Genomic DNA, 23,967 nt, shown 5'->3' with positions numbered 1-23,967 from the left:
GCTTCATCACGCCAATACAATGCATTAGCCAGTGCTGATTGGCCAGAGTACGGAATTCGGCCAATCAGCGCTGGCTCTGCTGGAGGAGGCGGAGTCTAAGATCGCTCCACACCAGTCTCCATTCAGGTCCGACCTTAGACTCCGCCTCCTCCAGCAGAGCCAGCGCTGATTGGCCGAATTCCGTACTCTGGCCAATCAGCACTGGCTAATGCATTGTATTGGCTTGATGAAGCAGTGCTGAATGTGTGTGCTTAGCACACACATTCAGCTCTACTTCATCGGGCTAATAGAATGCATTGGCCAGCGCTGATTGGCCGAATTCCGTACTCTGGCCAATCAGCACTGGCTAATGCATTGTATTGGCTTGATGAAGCAGTGCTGAATGTGTGTGCTTAGCACACACATTCAGCTCTACTTCATCGGGCTAATAGAATGCATTGGCCAATCAGCGCTGGCCAATGCATTCTATTAGCGTGAACTGAGTTTGCACAGGGGTTCTAGTGCACCCTCGGCTCTGCTACATCAGATTGCTACATCTGATGTAGCAGTGCCGAGTGTGCATCAGATGTGTAGTTGAGCAAAACTGACTCAGCACTGCTAAGTCTGCATTCGCATAGGAATGCATTGGCCAGCCTTCGGCCAATCAGCGCTGGCTCTGCCGGAGGAGGCGGAGTCTAAGGTCGGACCTGAATGGAGACTGGTGTGGAGCGATCTTAGACTCCGCCTCCTCCAGCAGAGCCAGCGCTGATTGGCCGAATTCCGTACTCTGGCCAATCAGCACTGGCTAATGCATTGTATTGGCTTGATGAAGCAGTGCTGAATGTGTGTGCTTAGCACACACATTCAGCTCTACTTCATCGGGCTAATAGAATGCATTGGCCAGCGCTGATTGGCCGAATTCCGTACTCTGGCCAATCAGCACTGGCTAATGCATTGTATTGGCTTGATGAAGCAGTGCTGAATGTGTGTGCTTAGCACACACATTCAGCTCTACTTCATCGGGCTAATAGAATGCATTGGCCAATCAGCGCTGGCCAATGCATTCTATTAGCGTGAACTGAGTTTGCACAGGGGTTCTAGTGCACCCTCGGCTCTGCTACATCAGATTGCTACATCTGATGTAGCAGTGCCGAGTGTGCATCAGATGTGTAGTTGAGCAAAACTGACTCAGCACTGCTAAGTCTGCATTCGCATAGGAATGCATTGGCCAGCCTTCGGCCAATCAGCGCTGGCTCTGCCGGAGGAGGCGGAGTCTAAGGTCGGACCTGAATGGAGACTGGTGTGGAGCTATCTTAGACTCCGCCTCCTCCAGCAGAGCCAGCGCTGATTGGTCGAGTTCCGTACTCTGGCCAATCAGCACTGGCCAATGCATTTCTATGGGGAAAAGTTAGCTTGCGAAAATCGCAAACTGACAGGGATTTCCATGAAATAAAGTGACTTTTATGCCCCCAGACATGCTTCCCCTGCTGTCCCAGTGTCATTCCAGGGTGTTGGTATCATTTCCTGGGGTGTCATAGTGGACTTGGTGACCCTCCAGACACGAATTTGGGTTTCCCCCTTAACGAGTTTATGTTCCCCATAGACTATAATGGGGTTCGAAACCCATTCGAACACTCGAACAGTGAGCGGCTGTTCGAATCGAATTTCGAACCTCGAACATTTTAGTGTTCGCTCATCTCTATTCCTTACCACTCAGCCATGACGCTAAGCTGTCCTGATTGTACTCGTCCAAAGACATCATGGCTGGGCAGTAAGGAACGCCCCCTCTGACAGTACAGAGAGATGGACGGTACTGTCAGGAAGGGCGTTCCTCACAGCCCGGCTAGACTGTCAGAAGCGCCCTTCTGACAGTTAAGAGATATCGGTAACTGCACTGATTTCTCTTGTCCCAGGGCAAATAACGGGAAAGCAGACAGTGTGCTGAATCCAGTTCACTGTCAGCTTTCTAGTGGTATATCAAACCACATGTGCCCTAGTACTTGAAAGGTCCTCTTTAAGGCCTAAAATTCAACACTCTGAAAGTGCATTTTTCAGCGGTTACCTCGCTTTCAGGCATCTTATCTTTGAACCTCCAGTTAGTGCATAGATTTTTCCATGCAATATTCTAGTGGCAACCACTTCAGCCAAGAGAATAGGAGGAATTACAGGCACTATCATCAAGAGACCCCTATCCCACTTGACCTGATTGTCTTGAGAACACTCCTAGTTTGTTTTTTTGCCTAAATGCATTCAGCAAACAATGTTGATCAAGAAATGTTTCTTCCAATTCTGCCATTAGATTCCTGTGATGATCCTTCTGCTGCCAAAGATCTTATTTCTTTAGTTTCAAGGGACTTGCAAGGGAAAAAGCTTCAATGTCCTAGATGAGAGATACAATGACTATTTCTTATGATCAAGAGAACTTGTGGCTTCGGCTCCGAGAGCTCATTCTGCTGGAGCACTGTCTACTTCAAGGCTGCGAGATGTTATGTGTGTTTGGACCAGATCTGACAAGCATCTATTGGTTATCTTTTTATACTTTTCTGAAGCATTACTGGTTGAACACACTGGTTGATTTAGAGGAGTCCTTTACTAGAAGGGTAATTCAAGGTTTCTGATTTATGAACAACCCGTTTGATTTATTATTGCTTTGCTTTTTCTTCATGTGCTGCCTGAGAGTGATAGAGAAAGTTTAGATATAAAATCATTGATATCTTCTCTTTCCCAGAGTCTGAAGTCAGCTCAGTTTTTCCGCTTTAATTAACATTATTATTGCTACATTAATACACGTTTGGTAACGTCTCAGAGAGAGCTTATACCGTGTGTGCTCATTGGCACATATCATTAAAACTTATTGCATCTTTTTTTTCTTCTGTGTCAACTAGGAAGAAGCAACATTTTAACACTTCATGTGCTGCCTTTAACCCCCAAGGAAAGAAAAATTTTGGTGAGTAAATTTAAAGTTTGCCTTGCTATAAAAATTGCCTAATGCACTGCCTTACCAAATATGAAAAAGTTGGGGACTTTGGTGCGACTCCCCTTATATTACTTATCTCCCCCCATGATTTTGCACTGCCCTGTGTAATAACTTAGAGCTACCTCATCTTCCCTCCATCACTGCACTTAGTGAGCCCTTGCCCGTTCGTCTCTTGTTGCACCCATTCTTTTATTAGTTCAAATAGCAGTCCTCAACTACATAGCAGAATACCAATATTACACCTCTAGGTGCAAGTAGTTACTAGTCAGTTGTATGCACCTATCACTACAGCCAGGACATAGCTACAGGGTTGTAAAGGTAGCAATGACTACCAGACCCAGTAGCCTTTAGGGGACCAAAAGTCCCTACAACATAAGAAGACACCAGATATCACAGGATAAGTGGCGGCCCCATTAAAAATTTTTTTGCATTGGAGCCTAGGTGCTTCAAGCTATGTCTCAGCAGAAATTCACATTGTGGTGGGGTTTCCTTGGCCAGGAACACTCCATTCCTGGGTACAGGGGAGTAGAACTCAGCTTTTCTGTTCTTCTATGATCCATTTGCAATAGAAGAATAAAACATTATTTAGTCATTGTCTCTAGGTGACTTTTATAGGGAGCAGCCTTTTTTTATTGTAGGTAATTAATCTATTATCTTGTGCCCAATATTGTCTGTACAAAACTCAACCTTCCTCTGCTGCCCGAGGATGTCCAGGAAGTATATACGCATTGTCAGGGTCTGGGGTTGCTAGGTGGGGTGGCATAGACACACAAGTCCAGTTTCTTTAGTCCAAAATAATAGTAGAGTTTATTTTCACTCAAAAAGGTAGTGCAGCAACAAAAGAAAACAATACAAAAATAAATCCCTGCCCGGCTAGGCTCTAACTAAACATAGAATAGGTTACCTCACCTAGAATAACAGAAATCAAAAGCCAGTAGAATCATTCAGGACACAGCTCCACAAATATGACCTCTCTCTTTGGCTCTCCAGCCAAGCTCTGCCCAGAGACTGCTGCTGAAGCTGACTTCTTAAGCTCCCTTAACGAGCAGACTCTCTGCCGGAACATCCCCAAAGTTTGGACTGGAGGAGGGTGGAATGACAGGTCCCACTATCAACCTACCTGCCATTCCTAAAAATCCCATCCAATACTGAGCATTTACCTAACTGCTCAGCAGACGAAAGTTGTCTGCTGAGAACAAAAATTCCTTCTGGAGTTTTCTCATCTCACCCACCTTAGTAGTCTGGGTGAGATGTACACCCCCTCCATTACCTGACCAGCCATCAGCTTACAATATATATATATATATATATATATATATATATATATATATATATATATACATATATTTATATATATATATATATTCCAGAAAATACAGTACTATCTGTTTGGCAGTATTAATTTTGAGGACACTAAATTAGAGATGAGCGAGTACTGTTCGGATCAGCCGATCCGAACAGCACGCACGCATTGAAATGAATGGACGTAGCCGGCACGCGGGGGGTTAAGCGGCCGGCCGGCGTCAAAGTGGAAGTACCAGGTGCTTCCATTCATTTCAATGCGTGCGTGCTGTTCGGATCGGCTGATCCGAACAGTACTCGCTCATCTCTAGACACTATATATTTGGCTTCATTATTATTAGGGTTTCTGTCTGTTTTGTACTGTTTTTGGGGAGTGACTGTGACAAGATTGATGGCACTGTACCATATAGCAGATACAATAATAGGGCAGCAATAGGCACCAAATTGAGGGTATCACTGGGTAAGTAGTTTTTCTAGGTTGATAAAAGTGGTCAGTAAATTTAACTGTACTGTATGCACTTATACAGTCTGCAGAGTTGGTCTTTTTTTGGTGTGTAATGTAAACTGGATGGACAGAAAATTTAATTGCTATTTAGAGGTAATATTTGGTCCTGGGATAGCAGTATTCGATATTTATGTATGCATATGAATAATTTTAATTTTTTTAAAAATGTAGATTGTGAGCCCCACATAGAGCTCACAATGTACATTTTTTTTCCCTTTCAGTATGTCTTTTTTGGAATATGGGATGGAAATCCATTCAAACATGGTAATAACATACAAACTCCTTGCAGATGTTTTTTTGCCCTTGGCGGGATTTGAACACCAGGAGTCTAGCGCTGCAAGGCTGCAGTGCTGACCACTGAGCTACCATGTGGCCCCCCTTGAATAATCTTTTTGTATGTGTGTACTTGTGTGGTGTGGCAGTTCACATAACTCTTGTGCCCCTGTTTTAAGAACCTTGCAGTGTCTTAGACGCATTAGAGATCAGTGCTGTTTAACTATTTACAACTCTTTTGGATTGACAATGTGACTGACAGTACTTTTGAGTGAAGTCCCGCTTTTAATTTTTGCTCATGGTAAAACCTCTACTTAAACACATAATACTAATAATGTTAGGCGGTACTGCTGTGTATAATGACCTGCCAGCTCATAAGAAGTACTGGTGCAAGCAGATGGACCATACAAATGAGGTAACACTAAAGAAAGTAATAAAGGCATTAATAAATTTGAAGAAGAACACAAACATTTACCAAAAGGACGGGGATGAGAGGGTTACACCCTTTCATAAACCATTGTTTACTTTTTGATAGGATTACAGGTTTTGGGAGACCTGACTTGTAAACGTCACAAAATGACAACGCCAATGGAAGCAGGTACAATAATTTATTGAACAAATGTTAATAAATAAGATTAAAGAAATGGTTGACAACACAACTTAACAAATGCACTTAAGCAGAGCTATCTAGAGCACATCCTAAATTATGTGAAATATATTCTGTCAACATTCTCTGAAGTGTGAAACTATTACGGATGAAGCAATGGAAGCTACACATTTACAAGATTAGCACTATAATATAACAATGCTTAACCATGTGTGGTGCGTAGCGGCATGACCACAGAATAGCTGTCACTTGTAAACAGATGATTTGGTCATGGGATGACTGACTAGTGCAACTGATGGTCATACTGCCTCATTCCCCCTCTTACACTGCTATCTACAAATAAATACATTGATGGATAAAATGAAGCATCTTAAAATGTATACGGTTTCGTACTATTCATTTCATACTGGCGATAAAATTGGAATTGTTCCCTACGCTGATCTATAGGATAATAACTGTAGAAAGTGAGTTTATTCTATAAGACCTGGGTTACAGATCAGTAGCCACCCCTTGTGTGGCTATATGTTGCCTCTGTGGGCCACAATATATTCTTCTTTTTTGTAATATGACATGCATAAGGGTATTGTGTGTGAGGCTTTAGTGTAGTTCTATTTATTACAAAGTATAGATCTGCTATATGAATGATTATTTGGTACAGAACCTTAGTATTGTGGCTTCAAATGGATGCAATGAGACCTAAAATGGACAGGTTCCTGTGTAGTTGGGCATTCAATACAAGTCTTATCTAAACATTTATGAATAAAATAAATATAGGAGTAAAAGAACTTTTGAAATAAACAGTGGCGAGCCAAACTTGCTTTATGTTTTGGTATTAAAGCTATAAAACTACAGTGTTTGGAATGTAGGTCCAGGAATGACAGTGATATCACCGTATGGAGTGCTCTGTGTCATCCGTACAGCAGACTGTTTCTTCAGCACCAACAAACTGTAGAACATCCTGGATACCCATTTCCGTTTGTCATTCTTACAAAGATTCTTCAAACTAAAGGAGCTCACACCAGACAGCTTCAGCTTCTGCTCAATAAATTAAAAAATAAAAGTTTACAATGAACTCTTTGTTTTTTAAATACAGTGTAAAACTAGTCTTCTAGTTTATGTGTTTATTGTTATATTATCTGTTCGTGGAAAAATCTCAATTCTCCATAAAGTGTCAAGATAAGCCAACAGTAACTAGTCATGGCCATATATTGTTAGGCCAATACATTCTTCTACCTTTTTCATTAAACATGGTACTTACTCGTAAGCCAGTTAGGAGATTTTGTGTTCTTTTATGCCATTGCTGCTCATCATTATTCGGGATACCTCTCTGTATTGATTCCTGAGACTACAACAATATACAAAGTAGTCAGAGATAAAGCTATAATGAATACTAGTTTCACACAACTGAACTTTCAAAGTTAGAAAAGTAATACCGTAATTCAGTTGGATTATATCTTTGGCCACCAATAATTACACTAAATGTGTCATCCAGACATCCCGGGGAATTACCCAACAAACCATCAACATATTCCTATAACAATGCATATGCACTAGTACTATGTCCAGTAACAGTGTTTAATTCCAAAGTTTTAGTCTGCTTAGGTTTTACATCAAAAATCGGCAGGACTGCCGAATGATCTTGCAGCTATGTGTCTAAATCCAACCTGAAGTGGTATTGGCCCAATCGGTTGTATCTTATTATGAAACGAAACAGACTGAAAGTCCTATTTATTCGTAACCTCTAACAGTAGTAATAAAAAGAAGGCAGCAATAGAAGTGTAAGCAGTGTGACAAATACAACAATATTTCCCAACCAGGGAAACAGTCCTTGGTGTAATTGAATTAGGAGTTTTTTTTAAATCAACAGAAGCAGATAAGTCTTTCACAATGGGATAACAAATTGATTCAACCTGATCAGTCTAGGGGACAGGGGTGTACAGGCAAAACAAGCCTTGGCACAAGCAGGAGAAGGAAATTCACAAGTTCTTCCATAGTAATGTTAATGTCACACAGATTGTTACAGCTCCACATATAATGTTGGCAGGGCAGCCTTTGGTTAGATGGTACCCTCTACATATACACATTACATCCTATTAATATTATAAATGTGAAAAGTCACTATGTACAGTTTCTCAGAACACCGTATAGCGGCTCAAATACAAATTAACTTCAACACAAAAGTCTCACGTATTCTCTGAATTACAGCAAAAACAAGATACAAAGTTACATTTCATATCCCATCCCTTATACACAGTACGAAAACCTTACCCGCACCTGTATATACCCACTGCTACAATCACCGCAGACGAAGTCGCGGGTACCAGCTAGTATTATACATATTTTCAGAATGCCTTTGTAAGGGAATTGCTAGAGCAGCAATTCCCCAGTAGATACTGGTGAACCCTGTGGGGAGGGGCACAAGAGACAGTGAGCCCTGAACTGAAACCCCCGCTGTTCCTTCCTGCTTGCCGGTCTATCCTACGTAATAGACGGTAACTGGGCGACAGGCCCTTCCTATATATACGTGAAAACACAAAACACAGACAAGACAAACAACGACAAAAGGAGGTCAGTTAGCCAAGGGTCCATTAAACAGTCGAGCAACGCACTTCCAAATCGAGATCCAGAGAGTAGTCAATAGGGAAAGTCAAAGGTCAAGAATAAGAATACAAGTAAGAAACAGCAAGAGAAACGCCATCACGCACAAGGCAATAGCAAGCACCAATGTGAATGTGAGCAAAGAATAAATAGGGAATGAAGAACCCGCCTCGGACTTGATAGGAAGACAGGCTGTCAATCACAGGGCCTGCCCAAAATTAACTATAAGGGTAAGTTCACATGGAGTAGTTTGGTTAGGATTTTGAGGCTGTATCCACCTCAAAATCCTGTCCAAAAAGACGGCTCCCATTGAAATCAATGGGAGCAGCTCAGGTCTTTTTTCCAGCTCCCAGAAATCGGGAAAAGAAGCAAGATGCTCATTCTTCAGGCTGTTTCGCCTCGCGATTCATCCTGAAGACACTCCCTCCTCTGAACTAGGCCCATTCATTGGGCCTAATCCGGAGCGGAGTGCGCGACTGGATGCCGATGCAGTGCACCAGCTTTCAGTCACGGCTACCCGGTTTATCTACTGAGCTATTGCTTTTTATTTTCAATATGCCGCTCCTAAGCAGACCAGTATTACTCCTATACAAACTTATATATCTCAACCTTGGTATTATCACCACCCACAGTATCTTTGTTCTTATCCCTTCAGTACCATATGCCCTGGGTAATTTTTCTCCAAGGCATCTTCTCTTTTCACTCCAGTATCATCTCTAACCCAGTGCCATTTCTTACAGCATCCACTCTTCCTAAATATCATCCCCCAATACCATAGCAGCACAGTTCTGTACTCCTTGCAGACAAAAGTGCTAGCAGCTCTTCCCTCCATGCCTCTCTCCATTCCTGTGCTTTGTAACTGGAAAGAGGAAACCTCTTATGGGCCATGCTGAAGAAATGTTAACAGCTCCTGCTTCAAGGAGTACAGTACTGTAAAGCTAATGTGGAAAGGACATGGTGCAAATGAGTGGACTAGATATCTGCTCTTTATGAAGGTTGAGTTAGTGATATTACATGAAAGTGCTGGGCAGCCTTTCTATTGGAAGTAGTGGGGACCTTGGTAATCACAAGAGGTGATGTGCTCTTAGCCACCACACAGGCTGAACTCCCCTAAGGTCAGCCCTAAGTCAGAACAGTGCAGATCATTACATTGATGGTCTTCAGCCATAAAAGAGACCTACAGTGTGTGTGATGTTTTATTTCTGATTTTGATTTCTTTCTGGTTTTCCAGTTATTAAGATGTATGGTACGGTTATTTAAAGGGTCTGTCAACAGTAAATCTAATAGCAGTACCTTGTAGAGACAATTCTACAGCTTCTAAACATGCCTCTCTTATTCAGCTTTGGAGCTGCATTTTCATGTAAATCTATTCAGCTCTAGATTCACGTGGAAAGCACTTTCTCTCATTTGTATATGAATAAAATGGTGATTTACATGACAATGGGTCTCCTAATCTGAATCACAGAGGCGTATGTAAAACCTGTACAATCACCTCTACAAGGTACTGGGACAACTTCCTGTTGACAGACTCCCTTTAATGTGTGTTAAGGAAGTACAAAACATTAGTCTTAACCTCCTGCACTGAGCTGTCACTTGTTACTGGATAACAGTCATTCAAGTCTGATGTTATACATGAAGGATCTTCAGTGATGGAGGAGCTGACATCTTTTGCTTCAAGCTGGAGCAAGTCTATGGACACAAATAGGCAGAAATATAGGTAATTGTACTCTACAGCTTCACAATATTCACAAAAAAACTAATAGACCACAGAAATAGAAACCCATACATAACAACTAAAATAATATTTTGGAGCAGTAAAGTCTGACATATATTTTGCTCCATTAGTAACAATGAACATCATAGTGAAGCGGTGACATTTCATCCATACTCATACCAATCTCTTCATGCTCAAGTGTTTTATCTGTAGGCCTTGCTTGTTCTTCCTGGATATCTGTATGGATATACACCTTCTGAATTTGGGTAAAAAGCTGTATGGAGTTACAACATATCAGTGTCAGTTGACATTTCTCTTCTGAACAGCCTCTTGCCAGTATGAAGTAATTACTGTATGTTTACACATAGAAAATAGTAATTATTAATGGATCCAAATACATAAACATAAGATCTTTACATTACTATATTAAAAGCTACATCCATACATATGTGCTATACATTGTTTAAGGTTTGGATTGAAAATAAACATAGAAAATATATGCACAATATACAGAATTGTCTACTGTGCATATCTAATATGTTTCATTTGACTGTTAGTATGCATATGTTACTGCTGTTATCTTAGATTATTCTCCTTTCTGGTACCCTGTTTATTCTCCAACCTTTCCACATAGGCTGCCTTCCCTGGATACTCTGTTCCCAGTTGTTCCGTTTTTCCGTCTTAAAGCAAGTGACTCATTTTCCTTCAAGTTACAACAGTTTATCCCTGTTTTGGCATCCTTCCCCCTTTAAGCTCAGAGTGGTTAGTCAAAGAAGCCTCTTTATATTTGTGTAAAAAAAACCTGTTTTCCTACTTCCTCTTTTCCACTTTGTAGGATGAGGGTGTTGGGGTCAAGTTTATTAGCAATTCATGATGTAGCTGCTGTGTTTAAAGGACCTTTTGATGGCTAGGCCTTATCACTATTATGTCCCAAACCAAGAGGAGACACTGAGAGCACAAGGACCTCTGTTCAAGAACTGTTAATTGCCCCCTCCCACCGCTCTCTCATATATACTGCAACCTCCTCTTTGTTTACCTCAGGTGCTGTCTATACTCAGATTGCAGTATATATCATAGCTACTACTCTGAGAACTGCATTGTTTCCCTATTCATTTGCATGGGACAATGCTGCAATACTCCAAACAGCTGCACTGTGTAAAGTGGCAATGGCACCAGAGATAAACGTAATTATCCCCTATTCTGTTGGGGTCAACCAACAGAATAGGGGATAATATGATGATTGATAGTAGTTCAAGTGCTGGGATCCCCAACAATCACAAAAATGGAAGTACTGTTGCTTCATCTGAATGGAGTGGCAAGCTCAGTATGTGCACTTTTACTCCAATCATTCTCTATAGCACTTCTGGAGAGAGTCGAAAGCTGTACTTGGTGCTCCCACAGGAAAGAAATGGAGAGGCAGTGCACATGTATGGCCTACCACTCCATCAGGAGGGAAGAACAAGCCCCAGCTCTCATGATCAGTGGCGGTCGCAGTGGCTGGACCATCAGGTACTTTACCTGGAAGTTATTCCCTTCTCTGTTGTTATGTAATAGCTTTAAAATTTGGACCTGCCCCTTTAAATGATGCTCATCATACAGCAAATACATGAGACGTACACAACATGTATCACTCAAGTGCAGCAACAATAGCACACTTAACGCTTTCCCCCTTCAATAAATGGGTGACCCTGTACTCTTTAACCTGACAGTATGACACGATATGCTATACTGTTTGGTATTTACCATAAAGTTAATATCTGGAGCTGGGCCGGAGCCTCCGCGACAATGCACAGAGGTTGCCGACCCTCTACTCTTGCGGTCCATGGCTCACTACTTCTGGGTACGTTGGGTGGAGGACTGGAAACTCTGCAGTATTCTGCATGGGTTGCAGGTCTCCGCCGCTCCACTGGACTGTGGACTTCCGGGGCAGGGGGTCATGCGGCAGGCTGGAGTCTTTTTAAGTCTGGCTCCGGCTCACCGCTGGCTATTCAGTTAATGTCTGTCAGCTCCTCCCTGCATTCTTCTGGTCTCTTGCTGTCTGAACTACTGTTTAAAGGGGTTGGCCACTTTCAGACCAATATTGACAAAAAAATGTACAATAAAAAGATATACAATTATATCTTATTGTAAAGATATTCCAATATATTTTCTGTATCAATTCCTCACAGTTTTCTAGATTTCGGCTTGTTGTCATTCATTCTGTTACTTCTAGAGGATAAGACTGACCATGGTCATGTGATTTACGGTCCATGGTCATGTGATGAGCACACAGGCGCACAGCTGATTACCAGGCAGATGTCTTAATACTGGGCTGTGACTGTAACGAGCAGCACCTGTGTGCTCATCTCATGACCATGGACCGTAAATCACATGACCATGGTCAGTCTTATCCTCTAGAAGTAACAGAATGAATGACAACAAGCCGAAATCTAGAAAACTGTGAGGAATTGATACAGAAAGTACAGTGTTGGCCAAAAGTATTGGCACCCCTGCAATTCTGTCGGATAATACTCAACTGATTGCAAGCACAAACTCTTTGATATTAATATCTTCATCTTTTTTTGCTTGCAATGAAAAAACATAAAAGAGAATAAAAAAAAGTCAAATCATTGATCATTTTACACAAAACTCCAAAAATGGGCCGGACAAAAGTATTGGCACCCTCAGCCTAATACTTGGTAGCACAACCTTTAGATAAAATAACTGCGAACAACCGGTAACCATCAATGAGTTTCTTACAATGCTCTGCTGGAATTTTAGACCATTCTTCTTTGGCAAACTGCTCCAGGTCCCTGAGATGTGAAGGGTGCCTTCTCCAAACTGCCATCAAGAGATCTCTCCACAGGTGTTCTATGGGATTCAGGTCTGGACTCATTGCTGGCCACTTTAGAAGTCTCCAGTGCTTTCTCTCAAACCATTTTCTAGTGCTTTTTGAAGTGTGTTTTGGGTCATTGTCCTGCTGGAAGACCCATGACCTCTGAGGGAGACCCAGCTTTCTCACACTGGGCCCTACATTATGCTGCAAAATTTGTTGGTAGTCTTCAGACTTCATAATGCCATGCACACGGTCAAGCAGTCCAGTGCCAGAGGCAGCAAAGCATCCCCAAAACATCAGGGCACCTCCGCCATGTTTGACTGTAGGGACCGTGTTCTTTTCTTTGAAGGCCTCTTTTTTTTCCTGTAATCTCTATGTTGATGCCTTTTCCCAAAAAGCTCTACTTTTGTCTCATCTGACCAGAGAACATTCTTCCAAAAAGTTTTTGGCTTTCTCAGATAAGTTTTGGCAAACTCCAGCCTGGCTTTTTTATGTCTCTGGGTAAGAAGTGGGGTCTTCCTGGGTATCCTACCATACAGTCCCTTTTCATTCAGATGCCGACGGATAGTACGGGTTGACACTGTTGTACCCTCGGACTGCAGGGCAGCTTGAACTTGTTTGGATGTTGGTCGAGGTTCTTTATCCACCATCCGCACAATCTTGCGTTGAAATCTCTCATCAATTTTTCTTTTCCATCCACATCTAGGTAGGTTTGCCACAGTGCCATGGGCTTTAAACTTCTTGATGACACTGCGCACAGTAGACACAGGAACATTCAGGTCTTTGAAGATGGACTTGTAGCCTTGAGATTGCTCATGCTTCCTCACAATTTTGCTTCTCAAGTCCTCAGACAGTTCTTTGGTCTTCTTTCTTTTCTCCATGCTCAATGTGGTACACACAAGGACACAGGACAGAGGTTGAGTCAACTTTAAACCATTTCAACTGGCTGCAAGTGTGATTTAGTTATTGCCACCACCTGTTAGGTGCCTCAGGTAAGTAACAGGTGCTGTTAATTACACAAATTAGAGAAGCATCACATTATTTTTCAAACATTGTCAATACTTTTGTCCACCCCCTTTTTTATGTTTGGTGTGGAATTATATCCAATTTGGCTTTTTGACAATTCTTTTTGTGGTTTTCCATTGAAGACAAATTAAATGAAGATAATAATACCAAAGAGTTTGTGCTTGCAATCATTTTCTGGAAGAAAATGAATATTATCTGAAAGAATTGCAGGGGTGCCAATACTTTTGGCCAACACTGAATATTGGAAAATTGTATATCTTTTTATTGTACATTTGTTTGTCAATATTGATCTGAAAGTGGCCAACCCCTTTAACTCTACAGACTACGATTCCTGCCTGCCGTTTTTGTACCTCCTGTTGTGACCCTGCTTGCCTTCTAGACCACCTCTCCTTGACCTGCGTTTCTGTACTGCATGACCTCCAGTGATTGACCCAGCTTGCCTGACTACCCTTACGTTTTATCCTCCTGTACTATATGACCTCCAATGTATGACCCAATTTGTCTGACTACGCTTTGTCTCATTCTTTGGTACTGCGTAACCTCCTGGTGGCAACCTGGCTAGTGCGACACTTCTGCAGTGCTTCTGCCATCTTTTGCAGTACTCCTGCAACTGAATTCATCTCTGCTGCCAATTCTATCTGCTTTCACATCCACTGAGGAGAGTAGTTTTCGGGTTTCTGGGACCTGCTGTTACTCATTGTGCGCTGTGTATTTGGCTCTCTCTGGGCCTCAAAGTCATCCAAGTCCATCTCCATCATCAGGAGCTCTGGTGAAGACCTCTGGGGCCTAGTTCCACTTCGATTCAGAGGCCGTTGGGCGTTCAGAGCTGTTTTACCTCGGTGTGCAGGGGAGTCCAGTTTTCCTAACTATCTGTCTGTGTACTGCATTTGGTTCATAACAATTAAAAGGTGGAGTGGAGGTGTGGAGCTTATTGTCTACAGAGCACAGACAGTACATTTTTATAAAGAACCATTTGGCTAATGATCCAGCTGCCAGATACAAAGCCCTGTCCTTGTCAGATAAACCTCACCCACTCATAGCGCTCAGCCCATGCCCATCTAGGTGGAGTTGTACAGTTTACACACACCTGCTGGAACCTTGTGCATTGGTCAGGGCCCTGCTGAGATTTATTTTCTGTAGTGATTTGTTAACTGTAAGATTATCTGCATATAAATATGTAAAGAAAAAGAAACAAAAAAGGCAAAACAACAAAGTAGGGTTTATCATTTAACTAGAATTTTTCTAGATCCATTCATTTTTTCCTTGAGAACGGAGGCACCCGGGGTATCCAGCAGCTCCTTGCAAAGCCATGTAGGCTTGACTGTGTGGTAATATATTGCATATTAGAAGCAATAGTTGCTAGACAACAAGTCTTCAGTTAAAGGGGTTTTCCAGCTGTGAATGGAGTTTTCATGGTTACTTAACCAGAGGATCATCATCAGTATGTGATCTGGGGGTGTCTGACACCTGTAGCCCACACAGATCAGTGATTTGGTCAGCTTTCAAGGCCTGGAAGCTGCTGTAGTGGATGGGGAGAAGATGAAGTGTGCATCTGTTCATGTAATAGCCCTGTTCACTGCAGGGAGAGGTGGTTCTGGGGAATATCAGCATTGCTTCTGTTACTTGAATAGGAGCAGCCTTCATGCATTCACTGACCACTGGACCAGCTGATCTATGCTGGGTCTGAATGTCAGACCCTTACAGGTCACATACTGATGACATATCCTGTAAATGGATTATCAGTATGGAAACTCAATTTGGGGCTGGAAAATATCATTAATGGTTTTGATGATGATTTATGCTTATAAACACATATAGTCATATTTATTATCTGCCCATGTATTCTCAGGTCTTGGTTTGAGCACCTTCTTTAGACCAATGAGTGCCCATATTACAGAGAAAGTCATTCATACATAATAATTAGAGATGAGCGAACACTATTCGAAACAGCCATTTGAATAGCACGCTCCCATAGAGATGAATGGACGTAGCCAGCACGCGAGGGGTTAAGTGGCCGGCTGCTGGCAAAGTCTGCGTGCCGGCCGGTTCCATTCATTTCTATGGGAGCGTGCTATTCGAAACGGCTGTTTCGAATAGTGTTCACTCATCTCTAATAATAATATACTGTAGATACTGTGACAGGAACGAGGTAGAGAAAACAAAGTGTTATATTTAGCAGTTGGAAAAAAAATCATTGCCATTATAGAACATTAAATAAAACGCATCACACTGGGGAATCAAGCCGGAATACCAAGCCCTTGAGATACAGCTCTTGAAAAACGTTGGATAAATACAGAGTCTCAAACATTATGGTATGCAGTGTGTCTGTGTTTCTTTCTTTTTAGTTGCTATGATTCCTAGGATCTCTCTATCTGCCATGAGCTTGAATGTGTTTTCTCTCTTGTTATATACTACTGTTCCGTCTATGAAACTATCACTGAAATTTCCCCATTGTGGGACTATTAAAGGATTATCTTATCTTATCTTATCTTATGCTATCCTGTTTTTTGATGTGTATAAGTGCTTGTATTTCAAAGCACTATACATTCAGAGGATATATAGGATACTAGCAGGAGGACCCGGCTTCGCACGAGTATATTTCATTTTTTGTATGTGTAGTGGCCCCATAAGAATTGTCCAATTTTGCACTGGTGTATTTTGTATATCGTTTGTGTGTTTCCATAAGCATCTCAATTCAGATATCAGTGAAAAACCTGCAATCAGTTGTTAGGGAGGCCTGGAGTAAAATTCTAATATGTGGTACTCTCTGCAGAGCCGTGTATCTAATCCTCTGGCGTGTGGTATTGTGTGCAGACATGCGTATTTAATCCTCCCGCGTGTGGTACTGTGTGCTGACTTGTGTATCTAATCCTCCAGAGTGTGGTATTGTGTGCAGACGCGCATTTCTAATCCCCTGGCATGTGATACTGTGTGCTGACTTGTGTATCTAATGCTCCAGCATGTGGTACTGTGTGCAGACACGCGTATCTAATCCTCAAGTGTGTGGTACTGTGTGCAGACACGCGTATCTAATCCTTTGACGTTTAGTTCTGTGTGCAGACGCATGTATCTAACCCTCCCCATGGGGTATTGTGCACAGTAGCGTGTAGCTAATCCTTTGGCATGTGTAACTGTGTATAGACGCACGTATCTAATCCTCCGGTGTGTGGTACTGTGTGCTGACATGCATATCTAATCATTTGGCATGTGGTACTGTGTGCAGGAACGTGTATCTAACCCTCCCCATGTTGTATTGTGTGCAGTAATGCGTATCTAATCCTCCGCCATGTGGTATTGTTTGCAGGGACGCGTATCTAATCCTACATTGTGTGGTATCTAATCCTCTGGTGTGTGGAACTGTGCGCAGACGGACATATCTAATCCTGCGGCATGTGGAACTGTGTACAGACATGCATATCTAATCCTGCAGCATGTGGTATTGTGTAAAGACATGTGTATCTAATCCTGCGGCATGTGTAACTGTGTATAGATGCAAGTATCTAATCCTCTGGCATGTGAAACTGTGTGAAGATGCGTGTATCTAATCCTCTGGCATGTGGAATTGTGTGTAGATGCGCATATTTAATCCTGTGGCGTGTGTAACTGTGTGCATTGGCGCGTATCCAATCCTCCGGCGTGTGGTATTGTGTGCAGTTGCGCATGGATAATCCTGTGGCGTGTGGAACTGTGTGCAGATGTGCGTATCTAATCCTCTTGCATGTGGAACTACACTCACCGGCCACTTTATTAGGTACACCTGTCCAACTGCTCGTTAACACTTAATTTCTAATCAGCCAATCACATGGCGGCAACTCAGTGCATTTAGGCATGTAGACATGGTCAAGACAATCTCCTGCAGTTCAAACCGAGCATCAGTATGGGGAAGAAAGGTGATTTGAGTGCCTTTGAACGTGGCATGGTTGTTGGTGCCAGAAGGGCTGGTCTGAGTATTTCAGAAACTGCTGATCTACTGGGATTTTCACGCACAACCATCTCTAGGGTTTACAGAGAATGGTCCGAAAAAGAAAAAACATCCAGTGAGCGGCAGTTCTGTGGGCGGAAATGCGTTGTTGATGCCAGAGGTCAGAGGAGAATGGCCAGACTGGTTCGAGCTGATAGAAAGGCAACAGTGACTCAAATAGCCACCCGTTACAACCAAGGTAGCCAGAAGAGCATCTCTGAACGCACAGTACGTTCAACTTTGAGGCAGATGGGCTACAGCAGCAGAAGACCACACCGGGTGCCACTCCTTTCAGCTAAGAACAGGAAACTGAGGCTACAATTTGCACAAGTTCATCGAAATTGGACAATTGAAGATTGGAAAAACGTTGCCTGGTCTGATGAGTCTCGATTTCTGCTGCGACATTCGGATGGTAGGGTCAGAATTTGGCGTCAACAACATGAAAGCATGGATCCATCCTGCCTTGTATCAACGGTTCAGGCTGGTGGTGGTGGTGTCATGGTGTGGGGAATATTTTCTTTGCACTCTTTGGGCCCCTTGGTACCAATTGAGCATCGTTGCAACGCCAAAGCCTACCTGAGTATTGTTGCTGACCATGTCCATCCCTTTATGACCACAATGTACCCAACATCTGATGGCTACTTTCAGCAGGATAATGCGCCATGTCATAAAGCTGGAATCATCTCAGACTGGTTTCTTGAACATGACAATGAGTTCACTGTACTCCAATGGCCTCCACAGTCACCAGATCTCAATCCAATAGAGCATCTTTGGGATGTGGTGGAACGGGAGATTCGCATCATGGATGTGCAGCCGACAAACCTGCGGCAACTGTGTGATGCCATCATGTCAATATGGACCAAAATCTCTGAGGAATGCTTCCAGCACCTTTTTGAATCTATGCCACGAAGAATTGAGGCAGTTCTGAAGGCAAAAGGGGGTCCAACCCGTTACTAGCATGGTGTACCTAATAAAGTGGACAGTGAGTGTATGTACAGACGCACGTATCTAATTTTTTGGCGTGTGGTACTTTGTGCAGACATGCGTATCTAATCCTCCGTAGAGTAGTACTTTGTGCATACGTGAGTATCTAATCCTCTGGCATGTGATAATGTGTGCTGACCTGTGTATCTAATCCTTCAGCGTGTGGTACTGTGTGCAGACATATATATCTTATCCTCCGGCCAGCGTGTGGAATTGTGTGAAGACGCGTGTATCTAATCCTCTGGAGTGTGATACTGTGTGCTGACTTGTGTATTTAATCCTCTGGCGTGTGGTACTTTGTGTAGACACGCGTATCTAATCCTCTGGCATGTGGAACTGTGTGCAGACACGCATATCTAATACTTTGGCATGTGGAACTGTGTGCAGATGCGTGTATTTAATCCTCTGGCATGTGGTACTGTGTGCTGACTTTTGCATCTAATCCTCCAGCATGTGGTGCTGTGTGTAGACACGTGTATCTAATCCTTTGGCATGTGGAACTGTGTGCAGACACACGTATCTAATCTTCCGGCATTTGTTACTGTGTGCTGACTTGTGTATCTAATCCTCCAGCGTGTGGTGCTGTGTACAGACGCGCTTATCTAATCCTCCCACGTGTGGTACTTGTCAGGACATGGAGTCGCCGCGGTCTCCTTGCTGCGCGGTGTCTCCCATGGAGACGTGTTAAGAGTTCTGTTGGTTGTGCTTAGGTGATTAAGGGTTAATCTTTCCTTACTCTCAGTGCCCTATGCCTTTAGCCATCACAGGTGTTTTGGGTGTGTTTTTCTCTGCTGTTATTTAAACCCCACCCAGGCATGTTGTCAGGATACGGAGTCGCCGCGGTCTCCTTGCTGCGCGGCGTCTCCCTGGGAGACGTGTTAGGAGTTCTATTGGGTGTGCTTAGGTCATTAAGGGTTAATCTTTTCCTTGCTTTCAGTCTCCATGCCGTTAGCCATCAGGTGTGTTCTCTGCTGCTATTTAAACCCCACCCAGGCATGGATCCTTGCCAGCCATTCACTTTGTGGTTCCTGGTTCCTCTGCTCAGTCTGATTCCCTGTCTGTTAGTATTCGGTCTGTTCTCTTGGTTTATTTACCCGGCTTGTATTTTTGACTATCCCTTGTCTTTTGATTTGGTACCTTTATTATATCTCCTGGTTTGACCTCTTGCTCGTCTGACCTCGCCTTCTCTTCTGTGTCTTGCTGGGACTTGTGGTCCTCCCTGGTTCCATGCTGTTTAGTCTTTTGTTTTGCATTGCAGTTACACTGTGCTTTCTGTTTAGGTGTGACCCCCGTGACTCCAGTCCCTAGCACTTTCAGGGCCTCCTCTCCCCTTATCCTAGCCGCCGGATAGAAGCGTAAGGAGTCGTGGTAGGCGCACTTCAATTAGGAAGTGCATTGGTCTGCCTCATCTCAGATATTACAGCATAGTTATAGCTGCAGAGCCTGCGACCCCTTTTGTCATTAGTTGCACAGTGTTGCTTTCCCAGCTGTGTCACTTTGCACTGCCTGACCCTGACTCCAATCCTTACACATGTATCCTTGCCAGCCATTCACTTTGTGTTTCCTGGTCTTCAGCTCTGTCAGATATTCTGTCTGTTCTGTGCCTTAGTTATAATATACCCGGCTTGTAATTGACTTTTCTTTGTCTCCTGATTTTGTACTTTATTCTGATCTCCTGGCTTGACCTCTTACTCCAGCCCCTAGCACTTTCAGGGCTTCCTCTTCCTTCACCCTAGCCGCCTGGACAGAAGCGTAGGAGTCGTGGCAGGCGCACTTCAGTTAGGAAGTGCATTGGTCTGCCTCATCTCAGATATTACAGCATAGTTATAGCCGCAGGGCCTACGACCCCTTTTGTCATTAGTTGCACAGTGTTGCATCCCAGCTGTGTCATCTCGCACCGCCTGACCCTGACTCCAATTCTTACAGTACTGTGTGCTGATATGCGTATCTAACACTCTGGCATGTGGTACTGTGTGTAGACGCGTGTATGTAACCCTCCCCATGTGGTATTGTGTGCAGACATGCGTATCTAATCCTCCATTGTGTGGTATTGTGTGCAGATGAGCGTATCTAATCCTCCAGCATCTGGTATTGTGTGCATTGGCGCGTATCTAATCCTCCGGCATGTGGTATTGTGTGCAGTGGCGCATATCCAATCCTCCGGCGTGTGATATTGTGTGCAGTGGGCGTATATAATCCTCTGGCATGTGGTACTGTATGCAGAGGCGCGTATCTAATCCTCCGGCCAGCGTGTGGTACTGTGTGAAGATGCGCGTATCTAATCCTCTGGTGTGTGATACTATGTGCTGACTTGTGTATCTAATCCTCTGGCGTGTGGTTCTTTGTGCAGACGCGTGTATCTAATCCTTTGGCATGTGGAACTGTGTGCAGATGCGCGTATCTAATTCTTTGGCATGTATAACTGTGGGCAGACGCGTTTATCTAATCCTATGGCATGTGATACTGTGTGCTGACCTGTGTATCTAATCCTCCAGCATGTGTTACTTTGTGCAGAAGCGCATATCTAATCCTCTGGCATGTGGAACTATGTACAGACGCACGTATCTAATTTTTCGGCGTGTGGTACTTTGTGCAGACGTGCATATTTAATCCTCCGTAGTGTGGTACTTTGTGCATACGCGAGTATCTAATCCTCTGGCGTGTGATAATGTGTGCTGACCTTTGTATCTAATCCTCCAGCGTGTGGTACTTTGTGCAGACGCATGTATCTAATCCTCTGACATGTGGAACTGTGTGCAGACATGCTTATCTAATCCTTCGCCTTGTGGAAATGTGTGCAGATGCGCGTATCTAATCTTTCGGCTTGTGGAACTGTGTGCAGACACTTGTATCTAATCCTCTGACGTGATACTGGGTGCTGACCTGTGTATCTAATCATCTGATGCGTGTGTCTCAGGATATCAGTGTTGGATTGTACATGTGTAGTGACCAGGTGTATGGCAGTTGGAATGATTGAAAGACTTGCAGGTTTGTTTTGGCTAATGGAGGGTCAGGGTTTTGGGAAAGCTGTATCTCCGGAATGGTACGTCCGAGTGAGTTAGGTTCTCGTCTTAAACCTTCCCGGACACCTGAAGTATCTGTATGCCAAATTTGGTGAAGATCGGTCCAGTCGTTTGGTTGCGCATAAAGAACAGACAGACAGACAGATAGACAGACAGAGACAGAAATTCATTTTTATAAGATAGTGAGATTCAGAGTGAAAACTCTGAAATTTCGATTTTCTTACAGACTTTGTCTTTACAGCATCTACTCTGTAGCCAAAATGACATGTCACCTGTATTCTATGTTTCGGTGCTATCCAGGGATGCCAAATTTATATAATTTTATTTACATTTTAACCTCTAAACAAAAATCTAAAACTTTGCAAAATTTTTTTTTTTTATCAAAGTCACCATATTCTGACACTCATAACTTTTTATATTTTCGTGCAGTGATGTATATGACATCTTTTTTTTAATGTGGCCAGGTGTACTTTTTAGTTATTCTATTTTGGGAAAGGTGTATTGCTTTGATCACTTTTTATTCAAGTTTTTATCAGAGGCTAAACAGTAAAAGAACAGTGGTTTAGCAATTTTTTTTTGCGGCCACCATACTTAAATACACGACATCCACCGTATCTCAAAAAGGGTGTACTTTATTTCTCTCATCACTATATATATATATATATATATATATATATATATATATATATATATGAAAATGTGTAAATATATAGTATATGTATGTCATATGTACGTACATGTTTATATACTTTATGTATATGTGATTATGTATACAAATATACATATATATGTGTCAGAGGAGACATGTCTGAGGAGGATTTTCCATCTGGATTTACTGATAGAAAGTCTTTAGCAGTTTACCATACCATCAAAGCCGATGAGATTTAAAGAGGACCTTTCATCAGATTGGGCACAGGCAGTTCCATATACAGGCAGTTCCATATACTGCTGGAAAGCTGACAGTGCGCTGAATTCAGCGCACTATCGGCTTTCTTGATCTGTGCCCCGGGTCTGCCTATATATTGATCCTGCCTCAGAAATGAACCTATAGGCTAAGGTCCCACATAGCAGGTCGCATCACTTTTCACAGAAATTCAGCAGAGGTTTCCTCTGTGGACTTTCTGCTTCCATTATACCTATAGGGAAACCACCGGCATTTCCACAGTTGTAATTGGCATGTTGCGATTTCCAAAACTGCAATATTTTTCAACAATGCGTGGATGTGATTCACTTTGCAGGGACTGAAAAAAACGCAACGATTTTTGATGCAGCATTTTAAGGCTAAGGCCTCATGTAGCTTTTTTTTGTTGCAGATTTTGTTGCATTTTTTTGAGCCAAAGCCAGGAGTGGATTGAGGGGTCATTCCGTGTCAAGTGAACCAATGATTTTTCCCTCTATATTTTTAATTCTTTTGAGATTTTGTTATTTGGAAATAGTGTGTCAGAGAATGCAAAATGTGAAGAAAAAAAAATTCTAGAAATTTTTTTGGATTTTTAATTTATTTTCAAAGTTCAGAAAAAGTGTGAATTTCTGTGTTGCCTGCCTTTACATTTCTCCTCATAACTTAGGCTAGAAAAAAGATAGAGAAACAAAATAAATGCCATTCTACTCAGAACTATACAGGCTTTCACCAAATATATCACAAGAGTATCTTTGTTAATATTTTACCCATGTGAACGCAAACGCAAAATTTTAAAACGCATTTCTGAAAAAAAACGTTTTATTAAAAAATTTCAAAAAAATGCACATGGGCCTGCTATGCCCTTAGCCACATCTGTACCAAAATTCAAGTTGGGATCGCGATGGGATAATATTTTAAAATATAACTATTAGGGTATATTCACACTGAGTAAACGCTAGCTTATTCTGAACGTAAAACACGTTCAGAATAAGCGGCGTCTAAAGCAGCTCCATTCATTTCTATGGGAGCGGGGATACGAGCGCTCCCCATAGAAATGAATGGGCTGCTTCTTTCACTCCGTGCAGTCCCATTGAAGTGAATGGGGAGTGCCGGCGTGTACGCTCCGGCATGAGCAGAGCTTGCCGTATACGCCGGCACTCCCCATTCACTTCAATGGGACTGCACGGAGTGAAAGAAGCAGCCCATTCATTTCTATGGGGAGCGCTCGTATCCCCGCTCCCATAGAAATGAATGGAGCTGCTTTAGACGCCGCTTATTCTGAACGTGTTTTACGTTCAGAAT

The 23,967-nt window shown here is 42.7% G+C and overlaps 1 protein-coding gene across 1 annotated transcript in view; it reads right to left on the bottom strand.

Annotated features, from left to right (window-relative positions):
* Positions 1 to 6,489: 6,489 nt before the first annotated feature.
* The window catches only part of RAD21L1 (RAD21 cohesin complex component like 1), a 31,358-nt gene continuing 13,880 nt past the window's right edge, over positions 6,490 to 23,967 (bottom strand). The window contains exons 9-12 of the mRNA XM_075278068.1: positions 10,136 to 10,229; positions 9,842 to 9,930; positions 6,902 to 6,988; positions 6,490 to 6,678 (exon numbers count right to left, since the gene is read on the bottom strand). Of these exons, the coding sequence (XP_075134169.1) occupies positions 6,490 to 6,678; positions 6,902 to 6,988; positions 9,842 to 9,930; positions 10,136 to 10,229 (459 nt within the window). The remainder of the gene's footprint in view (positions 6,679 to 6,901; positions 6,989 to 9,841; positions 9,931 to 10,135; positions 10,230 to 23,967) is intronic.

The sequence above is a fragment of the Leptodactylus fuscus genome, chromosome 6, assembly GCF_031893055.1.
Source record: "Leptodactylus fuscus isolate aLepFus1 chromosome 6, aLepFus1.hap2, whole genome shotgun sequence".
Lineage (NCBI taxonomy): Eukaryota > Metazoa > Chordata > Amphibia > Anura > Leptodactylidae > Leptodactylus > Leptodactylus fuscus.
This window is presented reverse-complemented; position numbering and strand designations above follow the sequence as displayed.